This window comes from Macrobrachium nipponense, chromosome 33 (assembly GCF_015104395.2).
Source record: "Macrobrachium nipponense isolate FS-2020 chromosome 33, ASM1510439v2, whole genome shotgun sequence".
In the NCBI taxonomy this organism is placed as follows: Eukaryota; Metazoa; Arthropoda; class Malacostraca; order Decapoda; family Palaemonidae; genus Macrobrachium; species Macrobrachium nipponense.
The window spans coordinates 51,274,793-51,291,451 of NC_087219.1; the positions used below are offsets into that span (position 1 = coordinate 51,274,793).

General features: G+C 37.8%; 1 protein-coding gene across 6 annotated transcripts in view; it reads left to right on the forward strand.

The window, feature by feature from the left end:
• Window positions 1-1,379: 1,379 nt before the first annotated feature.
• The window catches only part of LOC135203179 (RING finger protein 44-like), a 236,892-nt gene continuing 221,612 nt past the window's right edge, over window positions 1,380-16,659 (forward strand). For 3 of the 6 annotated variants that reach the window (XR_010311880.1, XM_064232885.1, XM_064232886.1), the window contains exons 1-2: window positions 1,380-1,530; window positions 8,507-9,251. Coding sequence is in view for 5 of the 6 variants with exons in the window: in XM_064232885.1 (XP_064088955.1) it covers window positions 9,165-9,251 (87 nt within the window). In the remaining variant the exon portion in view is untranslated. The remainder of the gene's footprint in view (window positions 1,531-8,506; window positions 9,252-16,659) is intronic. The other 3 variants (XM_064232890.1, XM_064232884.1, XM_064232887.1) reach the window with 2 other exon arrangements.

Here is a 16,659-nt window from a genome sequence, read left to right on the forward strand (position 1 = left end):
GGGATTAAGTGGACTACTGTGGCTGTCTGGATTCAGTCCTGCCCAAACACATTCAATTCGATTCAATTCAATTAAACATACCAAACCAGGTGATGCAGAAGTCGGGAAAGAAAATTAGACAGGCCATGTGCAAAGTTTTGGAATAAAATGTGAATGCATTATGAAATAGTTGGTTAGCAGATGGCAAAATGAGGATTGTCCAGAGAAGCCAAGGTGGGAATGCATGCAGAAATCGTTGAAGCAACTCTCCTTGATGGAATGAAAAGACTACGTGACAAATCTCTGCGTATTATAAGTGGCATAAAAAGCGCCGAGAGGCTGAGAAATTTAGAACTACACAGAACTAATAAAGCGTAGCATAGGCTAAAGGAATGGTTAGAGTATTTTGAAATGGTCTGGGCATATTTGAAGGAACGTAGAATGAAAGGACAGTTAAAAGAATTTATAATTCGAAGTGTTTGCAGGTGGGAGCAGAGTTTTGAAGTACTGGGAAGATGGGGGTGAAAGAGAAGGGTGTTCGATGCAAAGCTCTCTGTGATGGTGTATGAAGTGGGTAGTCCTATGGAAGTTATCTGCACGGGGTTCATCCGCGACACAGCAACCCTGGTCTTAAATGTACGGCAAAAACGCTATCAGCTGCTCGAAATTGGTCATTTGAGATTAGTGGGTTTTTCCGTGGCTACCGCGCTGTGAGTCAGAAACTGTATTTCTGAAACAGGTGCTGAGCTGATTTGTTGAAGAGTACACACACACACTCACACAAATATATATATATATATATATATATATATATATGATATATATATATATATATATATATATATATATAGGCATAGGTATAGAATAAATAAAGAATTGGTATACGGTGACCTATATTCTAACACATACATAATCAATGGACTGACGTTACTCAACGTGGGTATGCATTCAAACTAATAAAAAAGAAAAAGAAAAAAAAAAATGAGTCAGAAGCCAAAGTGAAGGATGACGTTATACACATCTTCCAGCATTGATGAATCTACCACAATGATGACGTACTTCTTCTAACTTCCGGCTCGCATCGACTGAAAGCAAATTCGCCATCGTGCTTTCTCTCTGAAGCAGAGGGAAACCCAACCGCTCATAATTCCGTTTTCTTCGTTATCAGTTTGGAACTGGAATCGCTCGCTTTCTTTTATGATATTTTCTTTCAAAACAACCGCCATCGGTTCTAAAATTGTGTCATTTTTTGTGATATGTGAGAATTTGTTAAGATAGGATAGATTACTTCGGATAGTTCGTGATTGTTTGTTCGAAATTTGGCGCGAGTTGTCGATAGAGGATGTTATAAGGAGCCAGGCAGGAGGGAGAAGAGAGAGAGAGGAGAGAGGAGACCCGATTTTCAGTTTGGTGTTAGCCAATACTTGTGGTGGTTGTGTTCCTGGTCCCCTGCTCCGACGGTCAGTCGCGTGTGTGTGTGTGACTCCCACAGAACTTTTTAAAAGGAAAAGCTCTTTTTATCATTATTTATTCCGCGATAGAAGAACGAAGGTAAGTTATATAGAATCGACTTTGTGATATAATTCGTTTACGCTGTGATTTTCACTAGTCATTTTTTTTAAAAGTATTGTGTAATCAGGTACTTTAGACGGAGAGATTGTTATTTTTCCTGTAATATGATTTTGTTATTTTATATATATATATATATATATATATATACTAAGTATATATACCTATAGAGAGAGAGAGAGAGAGAGAGTCACCGTAGCTGTTTTAGACGGAGAGATTGTTATTTTTCCTGTAATATGATTTTGTTTGTCTATATATTGTTATACTATATATATATGTATTATATCTATATATATATTATATATATATATATATTATATAGATTATAATATATATATATATATATAATATATAGAGATATATATATATATATATATAGAGAGAGAGAGAGGAGAGAGAGAGAACGAGAGAGAGAGAGAGAGAGAGAGAGAGAGAGAGAATGTCACCGTAGTTGATAGTGCTCAGTTACCAATCGTCAAGTTCTTGATTCACGAATGACCTTTTAACGACCAGTTGACCCACCTTCCAAATGGTTACCAGTGTCCGATAAAGTCAAAGGAAAAGACTTGATAAAACCAGGACGTGTTACTTGCTGTTGCCAGAAGGGTAGTACCTACTACACAATGCCTCCCGATTTCCTAGCAAGCCTTTAGAACTAAACTTTGCTAGACCCATGCCCTTTGCTTTGACCTTAGCAGACGATGGTTGGCTACCCAATTACAGCAGGGTGGGTATTAGCCGGTAGATAAGGGCCTAGCAGATGTGAACCGTGAGCTCTTCTCTCTCTCTCTCTCTCTCTCTCTCTCTCTCTCTCATCGTGCGTCTGAATACAAATGGTTTAGCCATTGAATTTCTCATTTAAAACATGAATAAAGAGGAAAATGACCATTGAATATGTTTGCAACGTGACAAACCACAGGCATTTCATGTTGCCTTTAAGTAGTTTAGTGCTAACTGGACAAGATAAGACATCCATTAACTGATAAAATACTGTGTTATAAGGTAAATGCTACCAGACCTAGGCCTATTATTGGTGTCCCTGTGGAACAGAAAATCTGCGTTTATCGATTTCTTAAGGCCAGAGTATCTTTTTTTAATTTTTAATGTTGTCATTGCCTCAAGGTCACGAGACACGCGTAAATGTAGTAGAATGTAGTACATTTTAGATCGAAGGTAATAACTTTTTGGCATCTATCGTCGACGAAGGGTAGCTAATAGTTATATACCGGGCTATTCGGTGTAGCAGAGCAGAAGAATGCAGACCACTTCATTATAGAAGCAAGGAACCCCGCATTATGACACATGAGTTAGTGGACAATTTGACCTAACACAGATTGTGAATTTGAGTGCTTTAACCCCATGAGGAGAATAGGATTGAAATTTCACATGAAGTGCAATGCGGGTTTCATCAGATTCGGTTTGGATTAGTAGGAAAAACAAAAACACAAAAGAAGAAACGTGTGCCTTTGTGAAAAGTAAACTATTTTATGACAGGTGGTTGTTAAGAAATTTAGATAAAGAAAAAAATACAAATCCATTTAGCCAAAAGTACAGTGATTTTGAGTTCTAATTCTTTCTAAGCCATATTTATCTGTAAATTTTGTATATTTAAATTTGTAATATTTTGTAACATCCTACCTATTTTGTAACGAATGTGATATTTTTCTAATAAAAGATGAAAATAAAAAAAGGTTCAGTCTAACTTCAAGAACTTGGCCAAGTTTAGATCCTATTCCCGTAGGGGGTTAGTGCTGTCAGTGCATCTCATGCGGTGCAATGTAGGCATAACTGAAGGGTTCCCTGTAGCATCCCTTCGACCCCTAGCTGCAACCCCCTTTTATTCCTTTTACTATACCTCCATTCATATTCTCTTTCTCCATCTTACTGCCCACCCTCTCGTAACAGTTGATTCATAGTGCAACTGCCTGGTTTTCCTCCCGTTACACCTTCCAAACCTTTTCAGTGTCCATTTTCGTTTCAGCGCCGAATGGCCCAAGTTTTTCCGGTTGTTTTGCATGTATGCCAAAAGTATATAAATCTAGTTTAGATTCTGATCGTTTGCGTTACCTACACAATGTAGTTTACTCTGGTAGACTCGAGAAAGTGGTCGTTTAAAGAACGATTATTTCTGAAATGGATAACATCGTGATAAATATAATTGAAGGAATCCAAAAAGGTGTGGTGAAGTAGGTTGGGTATTAAAAGAGATGAAGACTTGCAGCACAGTGGTTAGAGTAGGTTTGGAGGTACAGTGTCTGTTTCAATGGGCAGTTTATATTTTATTGTGTATTTCCTACGTGAACAAATCTTCACTGTGTAGCATATGTATTTGCTGCTTAAGTGTTCCGAGTATTTTCACCACTCATGTTGGTGTAAATCATATGCATCTTAAGTGGTCACATGGCACTAAATTCTTCGTCTGAGCTGGCCTTAGTTAAATGTCAATTAGGATAAAAAAAATTTCCCAGGCTGCGTCTAGTTTCAATAAGTCACACTGTTGAATTTGCACTTCCAGTGGGAGGTCAGAAATCAAAATCTTTGTGCCAGACTGCCGGTATGATTCACTAATAAAGGGTGATGTATCTCTCTCCCCTGTTCCACAACACGTGTTTCTTGGTTAGTTAATATCTAATCACTGTTTCACAGTCTAGTACCAGGGAAAATATTGTGATATGGTGTTTGCGTCCCACCTCGGTGGTCGCGGGTTCGATTCTCGGCCATTCCATTGAGGAGTGAGAGATGTGTATTTCTGGTGATAGAAGTTCACTCTCGACGAAGTTTGGAAGTCACGTAAAGCCGTTGGTCCCGTTGCTGAATAACCACTGGTTCCATGCAACGTAAAAACACCATACAAACAAACAAACAAACAAAGGCATATACTACCAGATAAGCACTTTCAAATACATCCTCCATGCTGGAAACAATTGATTATAAGAGTGTTGATTAGCCTACGAACTCCCGTAAGTCCATTTTGTTGAGGGACTGAGCAGCGGACTGGAAAGTGATCAGTACTAAGTTATCAGGAAAGGCCATGTTTGGTGGAAGATTGTTACATAACAATTATTAGCAGCTTATAGTGGAACAGGGATTCATGATTTCCGGCCTCATCTTGGAAGTTTAGAGTAATTGGCCCATTAAAAATGTTTAATGACAATCGACATTTATGTTAAGAGCAGTTTGGACAAAGAATGTAAAGTTATGCACTTGTCCAGAGAATAGCGTATTGTTATATACAATCAAATTTTGTAGTTTGAAGTGTATTTTACATTAGGAATGACTTGGGAACTCTGGTAGCGTAATATCAAAAAGGGCTTGATAAAGGTGATGTGCTTTTAAACCTACAATGATAGCGAGTTTGAAAAAGAATTGAGTGTTTCACAACCGTTCTAAAGCATTTTATTCTTGAAATAAGGATGCATGTCTGACTGTCCTGGAATATGCAGCAGTGTTGCCAACTGTAGGGTAATTGCCCTATGCGTAGGGTAATATGGGCAAAAATATTCATGATATTGTATATCAACATAATCTAAAGATTTATTTGTTATCATAGCCGCAGAATGTTGGGTAATTTCTCGTCTCCTGGGGTTAGAGGGGTTGGCATCACTGATATGCAGTCTTGAAGCTTGTTATCCCAGTCTCAAACCTTTAGTGTACTTATGCATTTAAGACGAATATATGCTATTACATAAACCCCAGCAGTCCAGTCGCCACGAACACGACAACCGAGATGAACCATTAGGTTATAATTGCATTAATGCAGCCCTTCTCTGATAAACCTGGATAAATAGATCATTATGCGACTCTTGAGAGTGGCCAAGCAATACGACGCTCCCCAAGGCCCTTATCTTCTTGAATAACTTTCTCCTTTGTCTTGAGGATAAGAAGCTGAAACGAGAGAAACAGGGAGAGAGAGAGAGAGAGAGAGAGTGATAAATTCGATGGGGATTAAAAGGGAGAGAGAGAGTAAATTGATTATTTCATCCCCACCCTCTTCATTTCTGTCAGGGGAACTAACGGAAATGAGAGAGAAAGAGAATTACCCACCCTCTCTCTCTCTCTCTCTCTCTCTCTCTCCTCTCTCTCTCTCTCTCTCTCTCTCTATATATATATATATATATATATATATATATATATATATATATATATATATATGTGTGTGTGTGTGTGTGTGTGTGTGGTGTGTATGTGTATTTGTTTGCATGTATGTACACGAGAGAGAGAAAACAACCAACATGGAATGAAAACATATGGTAACTAAGAGTCATTATTACTAAGGAGGCACAGAAACTAGTGGGATACATAAAGAGGCAGTTCAATACAGAAATAAGGAAACCGTGCTGCAGCTCTACGTCAACATAAACCCCATCTTGAATATGCAGTACAGTTTTGGTCACCAACACTAAGAAAAGACTTAAAAAGATTAAAAGGAGTACAAGCAAGAGCCACAAAGTTAATTCCATCCATCAGGCAAATAGATTACCGAAGACGACTAGAGAGCCTGAACATGTATGGCTTAGAAACATGACGATTTCAAGGACAACTAATAGAAACATTTAAAGTACTGAAAGGCATAATTAAACTAGACAGTAACCTATTTACATTAACCGAAAACCAGACAAGAAATAATGGATGGAAACTAGAACTGAAGAGATACAACACATCCCATTGTGGGAACTTCTTTACAGATAAGATATGTGACACGTGGAATAAACTGCCACCAGAAGTTGTAAACAACAACAGTATGGAAGAGTTCAAAAGAAAGCTAGACAAAATCATTAGGACACTGTGAATGCACAGTAAAACCTGCTCCTACAGATAAGTGAGCACACGATGTCTCCTCGGATGGACTAACAAGTCTTTGAGACATCCTAATCCTTGTAACTCTTTGTAAGGTGAATAGAGGAATAATGTCTGTAGTTCTTCAGTTCAGATACGGAGAGAGAGAATATCGATTACTATTATAATAACATGGAAGCCTTGCATCCTTCTCTCATTGCTTCCCTGAAAATTCTCTCTCTCTCTCTCTCTCTCTCTCTCTCTCTCTCTATCTCTCTCTCTCTAAGTATGAAAAGGGCATCACCATTTTTAGGGTAATTATGTTAAACTTTAGTTTACTGAAGTAATTATCGCACACTCTAGTTATTTACTCCAGTAATTATGGTAAACTTTAGTTTACTTAAGAAGTTATGGTAAACACGTGTACAGGCCCTTGAAGCAAGGAAGTTACCTCAGACACGGAAAAAGTGGATTAGTCAACATCCGCCGTAGGATAGTCCTGTCAGTGCACAGCAAGTGGTTCACTATGCACGTTACTATAGTAGATTCACATCAACCGTGCATTTGATGTCTAGGCCAGTCCCTTACGACGCTCCTGATTGGCTGTTGATAAGCCAATCACAGGGCTGGAACCTCTCTCGAGAGAAAGTTCACTTAAGGAAGATTTATGTTCCACCTTTCCTGAAAGACTTATACCGAGAGGTGGAACGTAGATCCTACTCGTGTGAACTCTCGAGATAGACTGGGAGTTTCCAGCCCTTTGACTGGCTTATCAACAGCCACTCAGGATGTGGTAAAATAACCTCTTAGCCGGTTATTTTACCACCACTCCTACTTCCTTTGTTCAGTCTTGCTGTCCAACACCTGCAAGTTTTAAATCTTCGTGCAACTGTATGGGGTTTCTCCCACTTCCACCTTGAATTCTATGTGCTTCATCTCCGCTACTTTCTAGATCTCTTACCTCTCGCTGTCCAACCACTTGAACTCCCTGCCTTTCTTAAGCGCTGAATGGCCGAAAGTGCCCCAGTGCTTGAACTGAAGCCCAAATTTCAAGAATCACTCAATTGATCATTAATCACCATTGACAATGCTGTTTGGCTGGATTTTAGCCATACAAAGTCGTTACGGGCTATTCCTGTCGATACTATACGAATTAAAGACTTAACTCTCTCTCTCTCTCTCTCTCTCCTTCCTCTCATCGTCTCTCTTCTCTCTCTCGTCTCTCTCTCTCTCTCTCTCTCTCTCTCCTCTGTGGTGTAATATGATAAACCTTTTTGGTTTTGGCTCTTGAAGCGTGCATACTTTGCGTGGATAGTCCAAGGACCGTACAAGCTAACGGTCTTTTCATCGTAAAGATTGTATTATTGCTAATGAAGTTACTTCAGAAGTAATATAATCTAATATGCAGAAGCTGATAATAAGTAAATAAACGTCTTTGTACTGGTGTACGAACAGGCAATTGCTCGTCTATTGTTTAGAATTCAGATAAATGTGAAAACTGTTTGGGTTATTATGGATATCCATAATCATGAAGATCAACTGGAGGTGTACCAATAAAATGCTGAAACTAAACTTATCACGAAATTCTTTTAAAAAAAAATTTGTTAAACCTTTTGATAGTGCAAATTCGTTACAGTAAGCAACGATTAAGAGATGCAAATTGTTTAGACCAAGGTCTATCGACCTTGGTTTAGAATAGATAAGCGAAACTCGTTGGAGGAGCATAGCTTTAGTCTGGTGTTTGTGTTAAGAAAATTGTTAAGTGGAGTAACTCCTCTCCTCCCGAAAAAGTAGGCTTTGATCATGAAAGTTATTATTAGTTTTCTGTAAAAGAAAACTATTGCGACGGCTATGTCTGTCCGTCTGCAATTTTTCTGTCCGCTCTCAGATCTTGAAAATTACTGAGGTTAGAGGACTGCAAATTGGTATGTTGATAATCCACCTTCCAGTCATCAAACATACCAAATTTCAGCCCTCTAACCTCAGTAGTTTTTATTTTATTTTAAGTTAAAAGATAGCCATGATCGTACTTCTGGCACTGCTATAATACCAACAACATAGGCCACCACCGGACCGTGGCTGTAAGTTTCAGTTTACAGAACACTCAATTGCGTAGTTTTTTTTTTATGAATTTACATTTAATTGGAAAATTTATGCCTAATTTGATCTTTCTTTTTTCCAGGTTTGTTGACAACCACACCATTTAGGGCAAGAAAAATTCTCGTACTGGAAACTGGGACAGGAATTCTAAAATCCAGAATTAAGACACCGGAAGAAAAGTGTATTGTTCCTAGACAGTCTTTTACATTATGTCTGTAGATCGCATAAAAATTTAAGTTATCCTAGATGCAAGATTGATCTAACGTGGAGAACTTGAGTAGCGAGTGATCAGTATTCAGTGAATCGGTGATCCAACCGAGTGCAGGAAAGGAAACGCCGTATGTGCCTTGATTTTTAGACGTTTAGACTTCCGTTACTGAAACGTTAACCATAAAAGCTGTTTTGTATGATAGTTTAAAGAGAGTTTGGTCTACATTGCTTTTTAAATTTTTCGAACTTCATCTTGATACCAGAAATTTAAGTCCTCGAAAGGAACTTGGGAATGACCTTCTTTTATCAGTTTTTAAAGCTTTTAAACGTGAATCGTTACCCGAGCTATTATTAGATAAGTGTACGAAACAAATATCGAAATAAGCAACGTTTTACTTGTGAAAACTAAACTTACGGTGGAAGAAGAATAAGAGAAAGCGAGAGAGAATAATAGGAAGGGGACGTGAGTAGCACTTCAAGCAACTCACTGGCTTAGTGCAGATTCTTCTTCCTCTGTCAGTACAGGAACCATGCTCACTTCTCCTTCCTTCCTGTTAGACGAGGGACGAGCCGGCGCCACTGCCATGGACGTTGGTACTACCGTCACGTCCTCTCAGGTATGTTCTGAAATTCAGTTTCAACTAAACATAAGGGTTTCATGACGAGGGACATCAAATCCATAGTCTCAATTATTTGATCTCCGATTTCTTAGCTTTATATATATATATATATATATATATATATATATAATGCATACATATATATATATATATATAATTTGCTGTATCATATATATACATATATATATATATATATATATATATATATATATATATATTTTTTAATAATAATAATATTTTTTTATTTTTTTATTTTTTGGATCTCGTGTGGGAAGTGTTTCCCACTGCTTGAGTTACCTGATAATGCTTCAATAAACTGACTTATTTGAGCTTCGAATTTAGGAATAGGGTGCAAAAAGACATGTTTCTTTTGATCGTGGTTTGTGTTTGTGGCCTTGTCTATGAAAACTGGGTGTCATTACACAATGTCTGGTTATTAAATAAGAAAAAAAAAACTGTCAGCACTTATTAATAGTGAAAGATAGTGGAAAAATGCTTCATCGTAGGTCAAAAGATATCTTGAGAAGCCTAGATATTAGGACATTTTTTATGAGGAGCAAATATCGGTCTACGAGTATTCAACTAATATATTTAAGCTTGGCGTCTCTTTTATTTGCGAAGTCTTTGATAATACCGGAACATATAATTCATTAGAAATGACACTTTTGCACATGCATTACACATATAAATAGAGTCCGTTTGTAAATATTTGCGTGCTCACATACCGAGTTACGCTGTTCACCAGACATCCAGAGTTGCCTCTAGAAAGAGCCCTTAGTCCCATGCAGACCCGTGATGAGTTGGCCCCTTAGGGGGTTAGTGTCGTCAGTACACCTCGTATGCATTACTTAAGGCTCTTTGCATCGTCCCTTCGGCCCCTAGCTGCAACCCCTTTCATCCTTTTACTGTACCACTTCCTATCATATTATCTTTATTCCATCTTGCTATCCACCATCTCCTAACAATTGCTTCATAGTGTAACCGAAAGGTTTTCCTCCTGTTACACCTTTTCAAACCCTTTTATTGTTATCAGTTTCAGCGCTGAGTGACCTCATAGGTCCCAGCGCTTGGCCTTTGGCATAAATCCTATATTGCGTTCTATTCTTTCGTCTGTTAAGAGTTCATTTATTGGCCAGGGAATTCACGGAGGCTCATTGCATTATCGGAGGTGCTGCAGGAAAACTTTGATTAATTAGCCTAAATCATCCTACCTCGCTTGGAAATCCAAACACAAACGCACACACACACTAGGAGCTTTCTTAGTGTCCTTAAGGGTTTTTGAGGGGCGTTTTCTAGGCCTAATATTTCATGAGGGCCATTATCTTTATGATAATTACAGTCTTTTGTTCATGTTTTTACGTTAATCCCGTAAAACAGATATATATATATATATATATATATATATATATATATATATATATATATATATATATATATATATATATAGTGCCTTTTTAGAAAAAGGATGCACCAGCAGGGCATAGTATCCTTTTAGCTTGTCAGCAACTGTCTAGGGATGAGGCTGCCTGCCCCATGCCCCCCCTCCCCCTATTTTTTTTTTTTTTTTCTTTTACCATGTCAGCTAGGTTGACAGGTGGGAGGCATGCTTGGATGATCTACGAAACTGTCACATGTGAGCAAAGTGGTCACCTAGTCACTCACGGTACATCCACCTGGCTGACTGCACTAATAAAGTTACATATAGTATACATACATACATATTGAAAAGGAATTTTGTGTATGTTTTCCATTCAATTTTAAATTTGAAGCTGGGCACTAATGCGTTTAATTGTGAAAAGAATTAATTAAAATTGCCCCATTTATGAATTCTTTTCAAAATTAAACGCATTAGTGCCCAGCATTAAATTTAAAGTTGAATGGGAAACAGACAACAAAATTCCTTTTCTTAATGTTTTTATAATCAGAGACACGACAGAATACAAAGACAGAATTAACAAATTATTTACCATATATATATATATATATATTTATTTATTTATGTGTGTATGTATGTGAAATGAGTATGTATGTGTGTGCATACATATTGTCTATATGTATATTATATTTGTACCATATCTCTCGCGGTATAAGCTTCAGCTGATTCCCATCATAGTTGAGGGCTTAGTAATAACACGAAGTCATTTTATTTCAGTGTCCTCGTAATCTTAAATGCTTGTAATGTATAGTTACTCTACTTTACACTCATTTAAGATCACTATACTATAGTAGATCATTGCCTGAAAAAAGTAAAGGGGACTATAGTAGATTCACATCAAGCGTGCATCTGATGTCTAGGCCCGTCCCTTACGACGTTCCTGACTGGCTGTTGATAAACCAATCACAGGGCTGGAACCTCTCAGTCTCTCTGTAGAATTCACACAGGCAAGATGTATGTATGTTCCACCTCTCCTGTTTCAAAAGTATCCCTCAGGAGAGGTGGAACATACATACTGCCTATGTCCACACTCTCGAGAGACTGAGAGTTTCCAGCCCTGCGATTGGCTTATCAACAACCAATCAGGAGCGTTCGTAAGGGACGGGCCTAGACATCAGATGCACGCTTGATGTGAATCTACTATAGTAACTTCTTCACAAAAGACTAAGCAAGAATCAGAAGAGCTGCTCCCTCTTATGGGGAGAAATCGCATACCGTCAGAAGGATGGGTGAAAGATTTCATTGTATATTGATTCGGAGATTGTATTGGAAAGATTTAGTGGGGCTAGATAAAGAGTTGTATTGGAAAGATTTAGTGGAGTAAGATAAAGAGTTGTATTGGGCGTATATATATATGGTCAAGAAATGGGAAGGAAATGATCCAAAGTTGGGAGATAGAATCTGCGCCTGGCTGGGTTTGGAAAACGGGAAATGGTAGCTGTGCTAGGTGACATAAACGCAAAGTTGCATGACAGAGAAATAGATGATATTGTTAGTGGGTGTAATCACTGCGTAAGTGTAACTGGGGAAAGTCGAGTGGAAACTAGCAGGAGAGGGGTTTAATATTGAAAAATGCATATTTGACAAAGAGGAATATACACAAGCATCGTTAGGAAAGAGCTACATTTTGAATTTATTTTGAGTTTGAAATAACTAATTAATTTGATAACGATCAAAACGAGAGAACATGGTACCTTTTGATAGCTCTATAATAAGCAGCCTTTGAAGTTTCATCTTTGATATATTCGAGTTTTTAGGTTAAAGGGTGATAGAAGGATAGATGAGAGAGAGAGAGAGAGAGAGAGAGAGAGAGAGAGAGAGAGAGAGAGGGGCTCATGTGCAGAGAGAGAGAGGTTCATGTGTAAAGAGAGAGTGAGAGAGAGGCTCATGCGTAGAGAGAAAGAGGCTTGTGTAGAGAGAGAGAGAGAGAGAGAGAGGCAGATGAATATACCCATCAGACATTGTTGATGAACTGAAAGAAAAAGCGGGTGGGGGGATAAATTTCCTGAGAAAAAAGTACAGAGACAATGGAGCAAAAAAAAAAAAAAAAATCAGGATAAAATAAGGGAAGGTGAAACGAACCCCACAGACTTTAAGGGTGAAATCACGACCGGAATGGCACAATTGAACCGCAGGGGTTCGGGGGGGCTTTAAATGGAGGGGGGAAGGGCGACGGGGGTTAGACGTAAAATAAATAGGCCTATATAGCTGAAAGCGAACCCTTGACGCAAGAGGTGTAGGGAGAATTGGTTCAACTATGCGATGGGAAAAAGGCCAAAAGAAAGCGGCAGTGAAAAGGACCTTGTGAAAGGATGGCCGAGAGGGAGAGAGAGAGAGAGAGAAAAAGAGAAGGGGGCGGAGGGGGGTGGGGAGTTGGACCAAGGCGGGAGAAGAGAGGAAGAGAGAGAAGAGAGGGCAGGTGGTAAGATTGGGGCCCCAAGGGGAAATGGTTTGGAAAATCACCACAAGTGTACACGCGACGTATATATAGATGCACGCATGATATATATATATATATATATATATATATATATATATATTATATATTATATATATATGAAAAATTATCACATCACCGTGATTCATATAAATTATTCGAGCTACAAATGTCCTTTTAGTATCTAATTCGCTCTACCTCGGAATCAATATATTTTCATATATGTAAACGGACGGGGAATTTTTTAGTTGATAATAATTTCGTCCTCTCGACCAGCGCCCAGTGGACAGAGAAGAAATCGGTAGGCCTCATATATATATATATATAATATATATATATATATATATATATATATATATATATATATATATATATATATATATATATATATATATATATATATATATATATATATATATATATATATATTACGCCAAATGTTTATGAGATATAAATGTGGTTGTTGTTTACTATATCTGTCATCTGGTTAGATGTCTTATTGTTTTCAAATGTAGTCTGCTGCAATATCTTTCTGTATTTAACTAATTTTATTATTTTCAATGTTAAACATAAATTACCACTAAATTTTTTTTTATCAAGATTTTGCTTATATAACAAGAAATATTGGCTGCCTCTGTGTGAAATCCATATTCTTGCACGGAGAGTTTCTCGGAAGTCAGGGGTGGTACTATATACAGGGGTGGATTTATAACGGAAACTTGCTGCAATATTCAAATGAACCTCTCTCTAGTTCACGTGGTGCTGTACACATCCACGTAGAAATATGTACTAGACCCCAAAGTATTTTACCGTGCAATTTTAGATTGCTGTAATATTCTGCTCAACTCTATAATATAGCCTAATTCTAATGTGTGAAGGAGGGCATGAGTTAATCTTCTGAGAGAGGAATTGAATACGCGAACAGGAGATACGTCTAGTCTTTCTACGTAAGTCGATCTGGCCATTTTGAAGATTCTTTACCTGAATCATAAGAGGACAAGAATGATAGTTTGATGGAGCATCGGCGCTTTTGTGGGGAAAAAAGTCATCAATATTTTGAAAGCCTGATTATTCGTGCGTTGTTTCACAGGGCGACCCTTTGTTCAAAGTGCATAAAATGTCTACAAAGGAAATGAAAGAAAAAAGTGTTTGTTTTAAGATTTCTCAGTGACGCGTTTTTGTAAAGTCGAATGTAAATAGACAGCGCTCTGAAATCTTTTGATGAAGCTTTGTAAGTTCGTTCACCCTCCGAGAGAACCATGCATCATTACATTACGTAAAAAGGGCTTAAAAGAATATAGTGCTGCTTATATTGCTTCATGTGGGTTTGTGTGTGTGTATGTGTGTGTGTGTGTGTGAGAGAGAGAGAGAGAGAGAGAGAGAGAGAGAGAGAGAGAGAATAATTTTCCTAGTGAATTTTGAGTATTAATCCTTAGAGAACTGAAAAATGCCCTACCGGAGAACGCTCTTGATAATTAGACTGAATAAATGGAATATATGGTACGAGCTTGAGGGCGCGCCCTGCGCCGGAACCCGGCGCTGCCCGTCATGTCTCCCCTACCCTCCCGATTTCCTACCTACCCAACCCCCAACCGGGGCGGACAAACGAGAAAGATCCACTCGGTTTTTATTATTATAGATTCCATGTTTAATGAGCTATCTTCCTTGCGTCAATATATGCAAACATGAAACGATATTTGGAGCAATTACAACAACAATGTTGACATTGTATACAGTAAATTTTCTTCTTAACAGAAGCGTTGTTATCATCTGAAGACAATCTTGTCTTTGTAAAAGATTCATATTGTCGTTGTGATCGAAGAATGTGACCTGGAATTATAATCGCTTTGGTGTCTTATTCCTTCTTGCATAGATACTGATCATATTCATAATTTGGTCATCATTATACAACAATGCAACAATATTGTGTTTACGTGAATTATCCGTTTACGAAACCTGAATATTTGATAGCCATGTAATTACAGGAGATAGATATTACATATCGGGAAGACTTATATAACATATAATCAAAGTATTAATGGCTGCATTGACATGTAACATTCCTACTTTATATACAGATGCAGCCTTTTCTTTTTATTTTTTAGGGACATGATTTGGCTCGAAATACTATTGTTTCTCGGGGTTGGATTATCGTTTGCGTATCGTTAATCGTTAAATAATATAACATGACTTGACGTTGATCAAGTAACCAAGACAGTGGTTGTTATCTTAAGGAAGACAGTAATGATTCCTTTACAGTGCGGGCGGTGCACTGTAGGCATTACTAGGATACTTAAGGTTCTTTGCAGCGACCCTTCGGTCCCTAGCTGCTACCACTTTTCATTCCTTTTACTGTACTTCCGTCTGTATTCTCTTTCTTCCATCTTACCTTCCACCATCTCCTAACGATTGTTTCATAGCGCAGCTGCTTCGAGGTTTTCCTCCTGTTACACATTTGAAACCTTTTTACTCTCAATTTCCCTTTCAGCGTTAAATGACCTCAAAGGTCCCAGCGCTTGGCCTTTGGCGTAAATTTTATATTCCATTCCAGCGCCTCGGTGGCGTGATCGGTATGGTCTTGGCATGCCACCTCGGTGGCCGCGAGTTCGATTTCTGGTGATAGAAGTTCACGTAAAGCCGTTGGTCCCGTTGCTGAATAACCACTGGTTCCATGTAGCGGAAAAACACCACACAGACAAGCAGTATATTCCATTCAGTTACAGTGCTCATCATTGCACTGTAGTCTTGACCACACGAAGTATAAGGAAAAGAAAGAGGAGAGGTATTTCACGAAGTGCTGAAGGGTACAATCGAAGGAGTATCAAATATTGGCTGATGTGTAAGATTCAAGAGTTGATGTGTAAGCACCCTATATCTCCCGTGGCTGAGTCTTTTCCCGGGCGAGGAAAAAGCAGCCATGGTCTGAAGATTACTCTTCAGACTATGAAGCACCCGTCTATTGCAGGCAGCGAGTTTTCTTAGCGTGGAGGATGCACCAAAGTATATTATATGCAATGATATACGGTATTAAGAAATGCAGGATATTGTGTGTGTGTGTGTGTGAGAGAGAGAGAGAGAGAGAGAGAGAGAGAGAGAGAGAGAGAGAGAGAGAGAGAGAGAGAGAGAGAGAGAGAAGCAGTGATGAAAGGGTAGAAATACCTCTGATGAATTAGGATTTAAAAAAATGGCAAGATCAGATTATTGAATTTTATATATAATATATATATATATATATATATATATATATAATTATATATATATATAAATAATATATTATATAAATATATATATTATAATTATACTCTCTTATATATCTAAATATATATATAGTGTATATCTATATATATATATAATATATATTGATATTATAATATATATGAATGAGTCATATCACATTACCGTGATTCATATACATCTCTTATTGAGTAAAAAAAATTCCCCTTTGGTTAATCATATATGAGAATATGTCATTCCGAGGTAGAGCGAATTAAATATTAAAGGACATTTGTAACTCGATGTATATATATATATAT